Genomic DNA, 15,280 nt, shown 5'->3' with positions numbered 1-15,280 from the left:
GGTTATCAAGAGGGACTAAAACTCTTGTGGGACAGGATGTAAAGATGCTAAACTGCTAGGAATGGCTTGAGTGTGTTGGCAGAGAAAGAGAAGTAAACTTTATCTTCATCACTTTTCCAGCCTTCTAATTATACCATTTTGTGACCGTTCTTCCAGTTGCCGTTTGAATTTGTTCTCTTCTCTCTCTTAGTTCTTGAAAGCTGGCTTGATTTCACAGGGGAGTTGGAGCCACCTGATCCTCTCGCAAGACTGCCCCAACTGAAACGCCACATCAAACAGCTCCTAATGGACATGGGCAAAGTACAACAAATAGCAACTCTTTGCTCTGTATGACAGCAGGGAGAACTCTGATGACAAGAATGTGATCCTTCAGTTAAATCGTCTCTGTTATCCATGTGACTGCTGAGTGGATGGTTAAAATGTTTAGTGATGGTTGGTCATTTACTGATTTGTGACATCAGTAGGATGGCACCTTGGAAGGGAAAGTGAAGAACAACTTTATCAAGGAAGCTGATATTTAAAAATTTATGAGCAAGCTATTAATGATAGTGTGTTGTCTGCCAAGGCTCAATGAACTAGAATGTAATCTATACTGAGGGAATTGAATTGGCAGGATTTTTGAGTAGTTGCTTACATGAAGCTTGAGATACCTGTAGAAAGAAATATGGTGCATTTATATAGTTTTTAGTAGAAAGATCCATGTTTGTAAACCAGCATTTGGCCAAAACCAAAATTGTAGAGGAAATTTAAATTCTGGAGAGTTCTGTAAGGTTGCTGTAAGAACTGTCTTCTTTGTGGTTGATCCAGCTACACTGAAGTTTAGAGTGTGTAAACTTTTATAGGATCATGAGCTCTTTCTTAGGTGATGAATGTCCTTAATCAGAAAACTGACAACAGAAGTCTCACTTCTGGGGAAAACAATTGTGAAATTCCTACTTCATTATGAATATATTTTTAAAACGAACACCAAATAATTGGAATTTATTGCAGGCATTAAGCTCATTAGAACAAAGTGTCTTACAGAAGGGTCAGTGTGCCAAATGATGATGATACTGCTGGAATGAGAATTTCAATGTTGGGGGAGTCCTCTCAGCCTCACGCTCGCTCCCACCGTCAGTCCATCAGAAACGTGAGGACCATGTGTCCCAGACAGACGCGGATGGTCGAATTCGGTATTCAGGCCCCAACCTGCAGTCTGATCCTGAGTCTGCGTGGTGTTTGCCTTCAGAAGAGAAACTAAATCACTTCACCTGGGATGAGGAGTGACAACTGGATCAAAATAATTTCTGGCTGTGGATTTTTTAACTGCTGGTAGTGGAATACTGGGAAAGCTTCATTTCTGAAGATCAGTTTTATTTTTAAAAAATACATGCGCACTCAAAACTTGAGCTTTGATCACAAATGGACAAATTCCTGAAACCAAAGGCAACTAAGTTGCTGCGTTAGCTCTTGCTGGATGTCGAGCCCAGGCCCTCCGTGTGCCAGTGCCCTAGTGAGCTGTGTGCCGCCCGCTACACACGCAGGTGTGCGTGAGCCCATGTGCTTGTTTGAAACACTCACCGTACATATGTACATAATCGACACATATTTATATCTACACATATCTAGTTTTATTACTATAGACTATAAGAATTGGTGGTTAACATGAAATGTTACCTTTTAACAGACTTTTTAAAAATTAGAAATGTATGTACAGGTTTTGAAACTTTTTTAAAAAGAGGAAAAAAGACTGTTAAGAGGAGGCTATTTGCTGACATATAACACTTGAATATTTTATGCCTCATCCTGTTTGTCAGTTCTAGCGATCTGTATAAATGCATTTTAGAACTGATGGACAGTAAACTTGAATTTATCTTTGATAAGAATACATGCCACTGTACATTCAGATGTTATTTAAATTTTCACACACACTGTTCTATATGTAAGGTACTGTATGTAAAACTCTTTATTAAAATGATTCCACATATCCTAAAATTTCAGCTTGCCTCTTTGCGGCCTTATATTTTGATGTAAAGATGATTAAAAGATTGTGCAAAACAGTCATTAGAGATTTTTATTGCTTTTTGAGATTCTCCAACTTGACAAATGTGCCAAAGATCAACAGACATAAAAATACAGTCCTGTATATTTACTGTAATACATTAACTTTGTCAGACATCTTACTGAGAAATGAAAAGCTTTAGTAGAGGTGATATTATGGGGTAGTTGCTTAAATTTGCATATTAAAGTTAAAAAATGGTGCCTATATTCCATGTGTGGAGTAAACTTGCTAATGTTTGTATTTCAAGATTGATACTGTATCTCTTTCATTTGTCTTTGAAAATAATGGCTCTAATCTTTTCCCTATTGTGTTTAAATTCTAGACATTGAATTTATATCTTCCTTTTTTCACAAATGGAGCAAATAGCATCCTTAACCTATGAATCGTGATGTTGCCTAGATTCTTGTCACATACACAGGAGACCCTTTGTAGCCAGCACTGCTCGTCTTCTCAGTCCCTGGTGACCATGGTTATTAATGCACATTTGCTCATGTATATCTAAAATTAGATCATTTTATTTGTTAGCCAGCAAACTGGAAGTCCCATTAATAATTAGATTACTAAAACTTTTGCTCTGCTTTTATGTATATGAATTGGAAGTCTGAGTTTTTTATTTTAGATTTTTAAATCTATATCAAATTATTTGTATGCACATATCCATCGTTTAATATAAAGTGTATCAACAGTTGGTTGAAGCCTTTTAGCAACTAGTGGGCTGAGCCATTCCTTATTAAAGAGAGAGAATTCAGTTTTGAAAAGCTCATTGTGAGAGGTTTCAGATGAGTTGATTTTCTTTCCACTTAGTCTTACTTAAAAAAATAAACTATATATTTAAGTATAAGCAATAAACTAGAGAGGGTGTTTCTTGAAAAGATAACTTTTTATTGCTGCCCAGACAGAACAGAATGAGCATTGTCGGGGAGGGAGCCTACTTAGTATGTTACTGATAAATATAATTTGTGTTCCTCATACTTGTGTGTGGTTCTACTGACTTTTTATTTTCAAATTTAAGAGTGATGCACTCTTTTCCTTAAAGAAACTTGGTTATTCTGATAATTTCAGGTAAAGCCCCTTTTCCTGACACTCACCTCATTTCCACTAACTTACTTCCTCTCAGATATGCATGTTCCACATATTCAAAATGAAGCACTCCATTTCCCCGCCAGTCAGCTGGATCCCCTGCCGACTTCACTGTCTGCTGAGAGCCCTGGCCTGAAACTCACAGTCCCGCCCCTGCCCCATGTCCATTCACCACTAGATGTGCTGGTCCCTCAAAATGGGTGGTGTCATCTTCCTCCTTTCAGTCCCACGAGTTGTCCACCATGTTTTATAAAGTCATGTCCTGGAGGTATTACTGCTGGCCTCTGAAATACTACCTTTGTCTTCATTCTAATTCATCAGAATGGTCACTGCCAGGCCAGAGGATTCACGCTTACCGAGTGCCTGCTCTTTGCTGGGTATTGCACGTGTTACCTACAGTATCTAATTTAAAATACATAAAGCAAGATCATTTTCAAGATGGGGAAGCTGAGGTTTAGCGACATTTAGGAACTTGTCCTGGGTAAGACTTAAGTGGCAGGTTCAAGGTGCAAGCCCTGTGCCACTCAAGCTCATGTTCTTTTCCCAGCAGGTGTGTTTCAACTATAATTGTCATTTCTGATTTCTCCTCTGAAACAGCTAGTACCCCTATTTCTAACCAAATACGATTGCGTCATCTGGCTCTTCTGTCCTTTACTTAACCAATTCTCAAGTTCATTTAAACGTGGCCTCTCTTTTAGAACAACCATGCTCGTTTCCATCTCTTGCCTTCATATCACTGCCCACTTCTGGAAAATTCTGTGTTTTCTGTGTCTCTACAAACCCAAACAACTCTTCAAGCTTTAATTTCTCCTCCTAAGAGGAGCAGTCCATAATTGAAGACCTCTTACGGTCTCCTGCAATGTGCCAAGCTATGGAGGAACTAGTCAGCGAATAGTAATTTGCTGTAGTGGAATGGCATGAACTTTGCAGTCCTGTGCTCAGATTTTCACTCTGGCGGTTTGTGAGCAGTGGTCCCTCTTGAGCTTTGGTTTCCTTATCTATAAGATGGGAGTAATTCCTAACTTAGAACCATGTTTTGAGAGTTAAATGAAGCAAGTGAAGTACCTAAAAGCTCTTACTAAACTATGAAGTTGGAAATTAAATGTAGTAGACATATTGAGTGTCATCTGTGTGCCAGCCATTAAGTTACATGGCTGGATATGGAATTAACGTTACTAAGATCATAGTCTATAGGCTAATGGAAACAAAAAACATTTTCAATGAGATAGATGATATCAAAGAGTACAAGGAACCAAAGAGGCAAAAGAAGGGAAAGGTAATTAAATTGTAGGTGGAAGGGTTTGGGGGAAATGGAATGTGTATGTTAATTAAAACAGTGGTCTTTGAATGTTTCTGACTGTGACCTCTCTATAGGAATTTTGAAAATTATAATCCATTCCTGGTACCTATTGTCTTTGGATACCCCTGAAAGGACTTCAGTGTGTTAGTTTAGTTAAGAGATCATCCAAGGAAGTTGGAGTGAGGAAGAGGGAAAAGTGGGGGAGGCGAGGAGAAGCCTATGTGCACAACTGAGGTCGCTGCTGTGGACAATGGGGCTTTGATTCTGCCATTTGAAATTGTTCTTCAGAAATTTAAACAATTGCACAGGATGTGATTTCCAGTTTGTAAATATTGGCATATTAAAATCAACCTGTTATCATTTTTAAATGTATGCAAAAGAATCATACAATTTTGCTACTTACCAATATCTATTTTAAAAATACATGAGCAAGCTCTTCCTTAACATTTGGAAATCTTACATATTTGTATATTCTCTTTTTTTGCTTTTTCATTTTACTTGCCGATAGAATGTTATCTTCTTTTATACTTACAGGTCTTTATCTATCATCCTCTCATACTTTGGTCAACACACACAAAAAGTAGTAAATTGCAATTTAAAAATGTATTTATAGGCTTCCTAATAGAGTATCAAAATACAGGAAGCAAACACTACGATCACTGAATAGAAAATGGAAAAACCTACCATTTTAGTTCAAGATTTCAGTCCTCCTTTAACACTAAGTGATGGAACAAGTAGACAGAAAATCAGGATATAGAAGACTTGAACAAAAATGAACACTCAACTTGACATAATTGACATAGAACATTCCAGCCAACAACACAAGAATAAAAATTTCAAGTGAACAAGGAACACTCAAAAAGATGGACTATATCCTGGGCTAAAAACAGGTCTCAATATATTTGAAATAATTGGAAACATGTATAGTATGTTCTGTGGTGACAATGGAATTAAACTGGAAATCAATATTAGGAAGAATTGTGGGAAAAAAAACTAAAATGTTTGGAAATTATCAGTGTACTTGTAAACAACTCACGAGTCAAAAAAGTTACAAGTAAAACTAGAAAATTTTTAATTGAATGAAAATGGAAACACAAGGTGCTAAGATTTGTGGGATGCAGCTCAAGCAATATTAGAGGGAAATCTAGTTTTAAATGCTTATATTAAAAAGAAAGTTACACGGATTTTAACGATTTACTGTTATCATTTCACAATATATACAAATATTAAATCATCATGTTGTACGCCTGAAACTAATGTTATATGTCAATTATACCTCAATAAAAAAATTAGAAATTAAGGTACAAAATCACTGATCTCAGATTAAAAAGCTAGAAAAATGAGCAAATTAAAACCAAGATAAGTAGAAAAGGAAAAAGTAATATGTGCTGAAATCAATGAAATGCTAAAGAACAAACGGGAACATCAGTATAAACCAAAAAGATGATTCTTTGAACAGAAAAATAAAATTGGTTAACTCCTACATAGACTGATCAAAAACTAGAATGGGAGAGGGAACATTCCTACGTATCCAACAATTTTAAAAAAGGGATATTAGGAAAAACTATATGTCAATAAATTCGACAGCTTATATGAAAAGGAAAAATTCCTCAAAAGACACAAATTACCAAAACTGACTCAAAGTAACCTATCAATAACTCAATAAAAAAAAAAAATGACTCAAAGATAAAGTAATTGTAATTAAAAATGTTTCCTCATGGGGGCCGGCCCGGTGGTGCATCGGTTAAGTTCGCACGTTCTGCTTCGGTGGCCCAGCCCGGGGTTCGCCCATTCGGATCCCAGGTGTGGACATGGCACCATGTGGCAAGCCATGCTGTGGCAGGCGTCCCACATATAAAGTAGAGGGAGATGGGCATGGATGTTAGCTCAGGGCCAGTCTTCCTCAGCAAAAAGAGGAGGATTGGCAGCAGATGTTAGCTCAGGGCTAATCTTCCAAAAAAAAAAAAAAACAGTTTCCTCAAAACTCCAGGCCTAAATGTGAATTCTATCAAACGTTTAAGGAAGAAATCTGGATTTTACACACACACCGACAGAAAATAGAGAAAAAAACACTTATTCTTTGAGACCAACTTTGACCTCATCCCATAAGACACCGCAAGGAAAGGAAATTGCCGACCAATACACGTCCCTCGTGAACACAGACACAAAATCCTCAACAAAATATTAGCAATGCAAATCCAATGATACACAGTAGGAATAATATGTCAAGATCAAGTTGGCTATTCCACAGGAATACAAAGTTGGTTTAATGTCCAAAAGTCAATGTAAAACATTGTATCAATAAAATAATGAAAATTATGTTAATCTCAAGAAAAAACATTTCATAAATTTCAGCATCCATTCATGGTAAAAAAAAAAAAACTGTCAGAAAAGGAAAAGAGAGGAATTTGCATAACTATAAAGGGCATCTGCCAAGAAACTTACCCTTAACATCAGAATGGTAAATGAATACTTCCCTTCTTAAGAGAAGGAGCAGGAACAGAATGTTCACTCTCACCACGTCTATCCAACAGTGCTGTGGAGGTCCTGCTCGTGCAACATGGCTCTGGGCTCTAAAGGAAGAAAAATGAAAGGCTTACCACTTGGAAAGGAAGAAGAAACATTCGATGTGTTACGTACATGGAAAAGTCTATAAAGAATGCTACTGGAACTAGCATTTCTACACATTACCAATGAGCTAGTGGAAATCGGAATTTTAAAAAAATACCGTCTTCAATAGCACCGAAAATAGGAATACTTAGGGGGTAAATCTGAAAAAAAATATATGTACAACCTGTACACAGAAAACTACAAAACAATGCCTAGAATAAAGATGAGATAAATGAATAGAAATATAATACCAAAACCGTGGACTGGAAGATGTAATACTGTTAAAATGTCGGTTTTTCCAAAACTGAGAGGTATAATGCAATCCCAAGTAAAATCCCGGAAGATTTTTGGAAACGGAAACTAGCAAGCTGATTCTAAAATTTATCTGGAAACATAAAAGACCTAGAGTAGCGTAAGCAATTTTGAAAAAGAACAAAGTTAAAGGACATATAAGTTCTGATTTGGGGGCTTACGATAAAGTTACAGTAATCAAGACAGTGTAAAAGTGGCATAGAGATGTAATTTCATGGTACAGAATAAAGAGTCTAGAAATAGACCTGAAAGATTATGCTCAATTGAATGAATGAGAGTCCCTGTTGCTCCACATTCTTGCTAGCATTTGGTGTTGTCAGTGTTCTGGATTTTGGCCATTCTAAATAGGTGTGCAGCGGTATCTCATTTTAATTTGCACGAAGTTATCCAATTGCTCCAGCACCATTTGTCGAAAAAATTATTCTCCCTATGAGTTACCTGCATGCCTTTCTCGAAAGCCAATTGACCATAATTATGTGGGTTTATTTCTGCACCCTGCGTTCTCTCTCCATTGATCTATGCGTCTATCCTTATGCAAATGTCACACTGTCTGGATTACTCTCGCTTTATAGGAAGGTTTGGAATCAGATAGTGTAATTCCTCTAATTATGTTCTTCTTTCCTCACTGTTCTTGCCAACTCTAGGTTTTTTGCATTTCCATAAAAATTTTAGGATCAGATTGTCAACTTCTTTGAAAAAAGCTGGGATTCTAACAGGAAATGCACTGAATCTACAGATCCATTACCATCTTCACACTATTGAGTCTTTTGGCCCAAGAACATGGTATGTTTCTCCATTTGTTTAGGATTTCTGTCTTTTTTCTCAGCAGTGTTTTATAGTTTCCAGTGATCAGATTTTACACAAATTTATTTCGAAGTATTTTATTCTTCTTGATACCGTAAATGGCATTTTCTCAATTTTGCTTTTTCAAATGTCCAATTACTAGCATACAAATAAAATTGACTTTTTTAAATTCTCTGACATGGTTGAACTCACTTACTAGCCCTAGAATTTTTGTATATTCCTTAATATTTTCTGAGGAGGAGGCTAAGGAGGCCTTACAGGTAAATGAAATGTAAGCTCTTGGATTAGATCCTGGAGCAGGGAAAAAAAAGACGTTAGTGGAAAAACTGGTGAAATTCTATTAAAGTCTGTAGTTTAGTTAATAGTATTGTATCGATAATAGTTTCTTAGTTTTGATAACTGCAGTGTGGTGATGTCAGACGTTAACATGGAGTGAAACTGACTAAAGAGTATAGGAACTCTGTACTACGATTTCAACTTTAAGTGAAGTTTAAAAACTATTTCAAAATAAAAAGTAAAAGAAAAACTGTACAACACAAAGAGTAAAACTTAAAGTGTGGACTTTGGTTAATAATAATCTACAAATATTGGTTCATTAGTTGTAATAAATGTACCACACTAATGCAAGGTGATAGTAATATGGGAAACTGCAGAGAAGGAGGGTTTGTGGGAGCTTTCTCTACTATGTGCTCAATTTTTCTGTAAATCTAAATCAGCAAAATCTATCAATTAAAAAAGTTAAAGGAAAAGGAATGTGAGAGGATGATTATAATAAGCTATCTGGGAGAAAGAAAAGAAGTCAATGAAATTATTACAAATCCACAGGCAATTATAGTTCCGTCCTTGAAACACTGTCTCTAGGAGTCAGGCTTGCCCGGGAAATCAAGGAGGAAATGCAGTCATTAGGAAAGTATGCTGGCTTCTTCTGATCAGCACAGGAACACTGGAAGACTGCACACAACCTTTAAGAAGACAAGAGAACAAGAGAGTGTTGCTTGGCAGAAAGGCTGAGCTCTCAGAAGGCAGACTGGCCAGATTTCAAATAGAAAATGGGGCTTTGAAGGCCACGGTAGGCTGATGCAAGTGGGAAATGGAGCTGCAAAGAAGACACAAGTGCTCTGAAAAGAGCCACTAAAGAAAGCAGACGCATCTTAATTGCTACCAAACCAGAATAGACTTGAGAAGACTGGACCAGGCTGCATTCTGAGATCTTGGCTCTCTTGTTGGATTTCTCCAAAGACAGATGGGACTAGGATCAGGGGACTATAGAGAAGCTCCATCTTGAAGCCCCAAATGGGGCTTCAAAGTAAGAGTGAGGGGGGACCATCCCTTGAATGGGCCACTGTATGGAATGCTTACAGAGAATCTAGACATATGTGGGAAGATTGGACCAGAAATATTGGCACAGGATACTCCAAATAATTTGAGTGAGTTTCAAGGTGAGGCAGCCACCTTCATGCAGAGGTGAAGATCCGGGTATTATTTATGCCCTGAGGAATATGCCTGAGAAATGTATGGAATGGTGAGTCCAAAGGAGGCACACAGATAAGAGACCCGTTGAAGGGAAGCCAGGGAAAACAAGACAGCATCCACGCCTGGTTTCTTGATTGGATGGCGGAATGCCTTGATGCTGACAGTTGAGGAAACGGCAGCAGACAAGATAGGTCTGAATCACTGATACTTCTGGCAGTCCCAGAGTTCATCGGTTTTATCTCTTCCAATCTGCAAGACCCAAAAGGGAAAAATCTAGAGGCATATGTTTAAAAAATATATGTTTTCCATAAGGAAAAGAGCAGAGAGAAAGAGAAAGACTCAAATCCAGCAAACAGTATCAGTCCAAAATGAATCAGAGAAGGAAAGCAAGTAACTGAGGAAGCTATTTAAACTATTAGAAAATAGCCTGAGCTTTCCCAAAAGCAAAAGGGGAACCACAGTGGAAAATAAAATGTCAGCATCATATTCCTCTACTGCGGAAAGTAATGTAGCAAAACAAATACTACTCAAGACCTGAAGAGTTGAAAGTGAGGAAGAGCAGTGCTTCAGGAACACCAGGCTTCTGGTCCCACCAGTCTCACGGGGCCACTGCCTTCAAAAGCCTCAATGAGCTGAGGATGATTCTTCAGCTGAAAAGAATTTGGACATAAGGAAGAAACATGCCCAAGGCTAAGGTTTCAGAGGGTTGCAAAATTCCAGGGCAGAGTCCAGGACAGCAGCCACCATGGGACAATGGCTGCCAATGGCTGCCCACCCGAGCTAGTGCATGAGGTGTTGTCAGATACATCCATCTTCGGTGAGGCACATTGGGCTCATGGAAGAAATAGAAATTTAGAGGTTTTAAATATGTCACAGGGGGAAAAAATGTAGCTTAAACAAGACTGATGTTTAGGGCCGTCACCATTGAAAATTTCTCATTTTTGCAAGAAAAATAACATGGAGTGCTTATTGTATGCCTGGCACTGTACTGTGCATCCTACACTTATTAATTTATTTTGCAATCACATCATCCTATGAGCTTGGGCACTAATAACATTACAGCTTTATAGATGGGGAAATTGGGGCACAGAGAAATTAAGTCCCTTGTCCAAGGTCACATAGTTGGTACTCTTACTAGGGTCTCATGGAGTTAGGAATGGGACTACTTTGATGGATGATCTTTTCCTCTCCAAGAGTTAGCCATTCTGCTTTTAATGGTTAAGACCATTGGATTAATGAGGGGGAGTGGAATGTTAGGGGCCTGTTAGAAGGGGAATGCTTCTGCCTCATTCCTGGTTTTCAGTCCATCAGAAGGGATTTTTCCCTAAATACTCTTAGCCTCTTGTTCACCTCTTACTTTTCCATGGATGTTGATAGTTACCTGGTTGGTAGGTAACATTCCCTCTTTTCTCATAGAAACATTTTTGCTATAAATTTTCCTCTCAGTACTGCTTTAGCTGCATCCCACAAATTTTGATATGTTGTCTTTACATTTTCATTCACTTCAATGTATTTTTAAACTTCCCTTGAGATTTCCTGTCTGACCCATGAAATATTTACAAGTGTGTTGTTTAGATTCCAAATGTTTGGAAATTTTCCTGTAGTTTATCTGGTATTGATTTCTAGTTTGATTCCATTGTGGTCAGAGAACACACTGTATGATTTAAATTCTTTTTAAAAAAATTTTTTTAAAAATGTATTAAGAAATTTTTTTATTGCAATAACGCTGGTTTGTAACATTATATGAATTTCAGGTGTATTTTATAATATATTTTGAATTCTGTGTAGATTACATCATGTTCAGCAGCCAAAGACTAATTACAATCCATCACCATACGCGTGTACCTAAACATCCTTTTTTCCCTCTTCCCTCCCCTTTTCCCCTCTGGTAACCAGCAATCCACTCTGTTGCTATGTGTTTGTTTGTCATTGTTTTTATATTCTACTTATGAGTGAGATCATACAGTATTTGACTTTCTTCCTCTGACATTTCACTTAGCATAATACCCTCAAGGTCCATCCATGTTATCACAAATGGCTGGATTTCATCATTTCTTATGGCTGAGTAGTAGTCCATTGTGTATATATATGACATCTTCTTTATCCATTCATCCCTTGATGGGCACCTAGGTTGCTTCCAAGTCTTGGCTATTGTGCATAATGCTGTGATGAACATAGGGGTGCATGTATCTTTAGGCATGCGTGTTTTCAAGTTCTTTGGATAAATACTCAGCAGTAGAATAGCTGGATCATATGGTAGATCTATTCTTAATTTTCTGAGGAATCTCCATACTGCTTTCCATAGTGGCTGCACCAGTCTGCACTCCCACCAGCAGTGTACAAGGGTTCCCTTCTCTCCACATCCTCTCCAACACTTATTGTTTCCTGTTTTGTTAATTATAGCCATTCTGACAGGACTGAGGTGATATCTCATTGTAGGTTTGATTTGCATTTCCCTGATAGCTAATGATGTTGAACATCTTTCCATATGCTTGTTGGCCATCTGTATATCTTCTTTGGAGAAATCTCTGTTCAGATCATTGGCCCACTTTTTAGTTGGGTTGTTGGGTTTTTTGTTGTTGAGTGGTATGAGTTCTTTGTATATGTTGGATATTAACCCCTTATCTGATATATGGTTTGCAAATATCTTCTCCCAATTTTTAGGTTGTATTTTCGTTTTGTTCGTGGTTTCTTTTGGTGTGCAAAAGCTTTTTAGTTTCATGTAGTCCTATTTGTTTATTTTTTCTATTGTTTCCCTTGTGTGGTCAGACATGGTATTTGAAAAAATGCTGCTAAGACTGATGTCAAAGAGGGTACTGCCTATGTTTTCTTCTGGAACTTTCATGGTTTCAGATCTCACCTTCAAGTCTTTAATCCATTTTGAGTTGATTTTTGTGTATGGTGTAAGATAGTGGTCTACTTTCATTCTTGTGCATGTGGCTGTCCAGTTTTCCCAACACCATTTATTGAAGACTCTTCTTTCTCCATTGTATGTTCTTGGCTCCCTTGTCAAAAATTAGTTGTCCATATTACAATTTAAATTCTTTTAAATTTGTTGAGGTTTGTTTTATGGCCCAGGATAAGGTCTATCTTACTATATCTTCCATGTGTGCTTGAGAAGAATGTGTATTCTGCTCTTGGGTGAAGTGTTCTATAAACATTGATTAGATCCTACTGGTTGATGGTGTTGTTGAGTTCTTCTGTATCCTTGCTGGCTTTCTCTTTAGTTGTTCAGCTTGGGTCATTTTTATTGTTCTGTTTTCAAGTTCGTGGATTCCTTCCTCTGTTCCTTCCATTTTGTTGTTTAGCCCATCTATTGAGATTTTAATTTTGGTTATTTTAATTTTTAGTTCCAAAATTTCCAAATGGTTCCTCTTTCTATCTTCTTTTTCTTTGCCGAGACTATTCCTTTAGTGAGACTTTTTACTTTTTCACTTGTTTCAAGTGTGTTTATGATTGATCACTGAAGCCTTTTTATGATGATTGCTTTAAGATCCTTGTCAGAGCATTCTATCATCTGTATCCTCTTGGTGTTGGCATTTGTTGATTGTCTTTTCTCATTCAAGTTGATATTTCCCCAGTTCTTGGTATGATGAGTGGTTTTCTGGGAAGTTTGGGCATTATGTTAAGAAACTGTAGATCTCATTTAAATCTTCTGTTTTAGTAGAACTCTTCTGACATCACTGCGGTGGGAGAAGAGGGACACCACCTGATTGCTGTTGGATGGGGTTGGAAGTCCAGGCTCTTACTCCACTTCTGTTGACACTTGGCAAGTTACTGGCTCCTTGTTACTGCTGGTTGCGGGGGGTGGGAGTTTAGGCTCCCTCCAGGCCTATGCTGATGCCACCCTGGCTGGGAGCATTGAGGGTGCCTCATTGCTCCCCATGTGGCCTTCGCTGACACCACTGGGCGATGGCTTTGCTACTGTGGGCTGAGGTGAAGGTCCTGCCTCTCCACTAGTCCTGTTCTGTCACCAGCCCAGTGGGAAGGAGAGAGTGCCACCTTATTACCACTGGGTAGAGTGGGAGTTCAAGCTCCCCACTTGGTCTCCACTGACTCCAGAGAGAGGGGCTCATTACTGCTTAGCCAGGGCGAATGTCCTGGCCCCTCCTGTGGGCTTTCTGTCACCACCCTAGCAGGGGGCCTGAGGAGCCTCTTTACAGCTTGGGAAGAGTGGAATTCTAGGCTCCCCAGCTGGCATGAGTGTGGATGGAGCCACGGTTTTCCTGTGAGATTTGCTGGAATCGAGCAAGTGTTATCTAAGAGTTCTCTCTCTTGCCCGGCTGCTCTTTTCCTGGACCTTTGGCTCGAGAGACTTTTCTTGGAGCTTTTTGAGGTCTGTGCTCATTGGCATTTCTAGTTGCTGGCTTCTCTAGCGTCCGGTCTGAGATGTGAGAGGCGTGATGAAGTCCACGAGCTTAAGACTGTATTGCTCCTCTGGTCCTGAGGTTGCTCACTGGCTGTCTTCTTCTATCCACCTTTCAGTGTCTTCTTCTGTTGTTTTACGGATAGTATCTGGGTTTTTGTTAGCTGTGCTTCACAGGAGAAATAGGGAAAAGTATGTCTTTCCCATCTTTCCGGAAGCAGAAGTCAAGTACCAGGAATTTTGATTATTGCTCACACAGCCCAGAATAAGGGGGGATGTGGTCTGGTCACTGGGTGTGTGGGAGATGGGGAGAAGCTGTCCAAGGCAGTGGCCTGGCAGCCAGCAACATGGCGACAGGCTGGGTTAGGGGAGAGATGGCTGGTGAGCGATTCTCTGTTGTGGGTGACGCTGATGGATGTCAGAAACAGTGACATCTGATGTTTGTTTTGCAGTAATTTCCTCCTCTGTCTTCCAGTTGCTGTCCCTTTCTCCCAAATCTTCGGTGAGTGCTTATTATACACCCTAGTGTTAGAGAAGGAAGGAGATGAAAGAGGTTATCTGAATTGGGGCCAAGGAGAGTGGGACAGGTGGCAGGGCCAGCGATGAAGAGGCCTGCCCGAGCGATGGAGACCTGAGCCAGGAGCAGGTTGGTGAAGACCATAGCAGGGCATGGCCACCTGGAGTTCCCGTGGGAGCCTGCTTGTCCTCCCTGCTCAGAGGAGATGAGGTGAGAGCAAGGAGCTGAGTCATTATGAGAAAGGGTTTTCGTGGTGAGGAGGCGATGCCTTGGCGTGGTTCTCTCTAGGCTCCTCGCTCTGTTGCTTGGGCGGAGAGAAGCACCTCTCCTTCTGGGTGCTGTTCTCGCTGACTTGGAAGGAACCCCTTGCCTTTCTGGCCCACTGAGCGCTCTCACGCTCGCAGACGTCCGAGCAGCGCCCCTTCTCCAGGTGGAGTCTGAAGTGCGGTCAGCTCACGCTCTGCCCTTCCTCTCCCTCACAACGCCCTTCATTCCAGGGATATCTTGACTGCTTCACAGCCCCGGTGTCCAATTAGACGACCCACCGCCCCCCCCAGACACACACACCCAGGCCAGGAGGCGTTGATTGATTCCACTCTGTTGTTTCCCGGGGGCCAGGCCAGCGAGAATGACTCAGCACACAGGCTGAGCCGTGCAAGCTCTATGCATGCATTTTAGGGGCTGGGAAGCTTGGTGAGTGGGGTTTGTGGTCAACCTCGAACCCCGTTCAACATTTCATAAAACTTGTCTGCTTTAGAACACCTGGAAATGGAGAGA

The 15,280-nt window shown here is 39.6% G+C and overlaps 1 protein-coding gene across 1 annotated transcript in view; it reads left to right on the top strand.

Moving 5' to 3' along the window:
- The window catches only part of PHF20L1 (PHD finger protein 20 like 1), a 73,262-nt gene extending 67,657 nt beyond the window's left edge, over nt 1-5,605 (top strand). Inside the window, exon 21 of the mRNA XM_046641860.1 lies at nt 191-5,605. Within this exon, the coding sequence (XP_046497816.1) occupies nt 191-333 (143 nt within the window). The 3' untranslated portion in view covers nt 334-5,605. The remainder of the gene's footprint in view (nt 1-190) is intronic.
- Nucleotides 5,606-15,280: the final 9,675 nt, after the last annotated feature.

Source organism: Equus quagga, chromosome 16 (genome assembly GCF_021613505.1).
Source record: "Equus quagga isolate Etosha38 chromosome 16, UCLA_HA_Equagga_1.0, whole genome shotgun sequence".
Classification (NCBI taxonomy): domain Eukaryota; kingdom Metazoa; phylum Chordata; class Mammalia; order Perissodactyla; family Equidae; genus Equus; species Equus quagga.
This window is presented reverse-complemented; position numbering and strand designations above follow the sequence as displayed.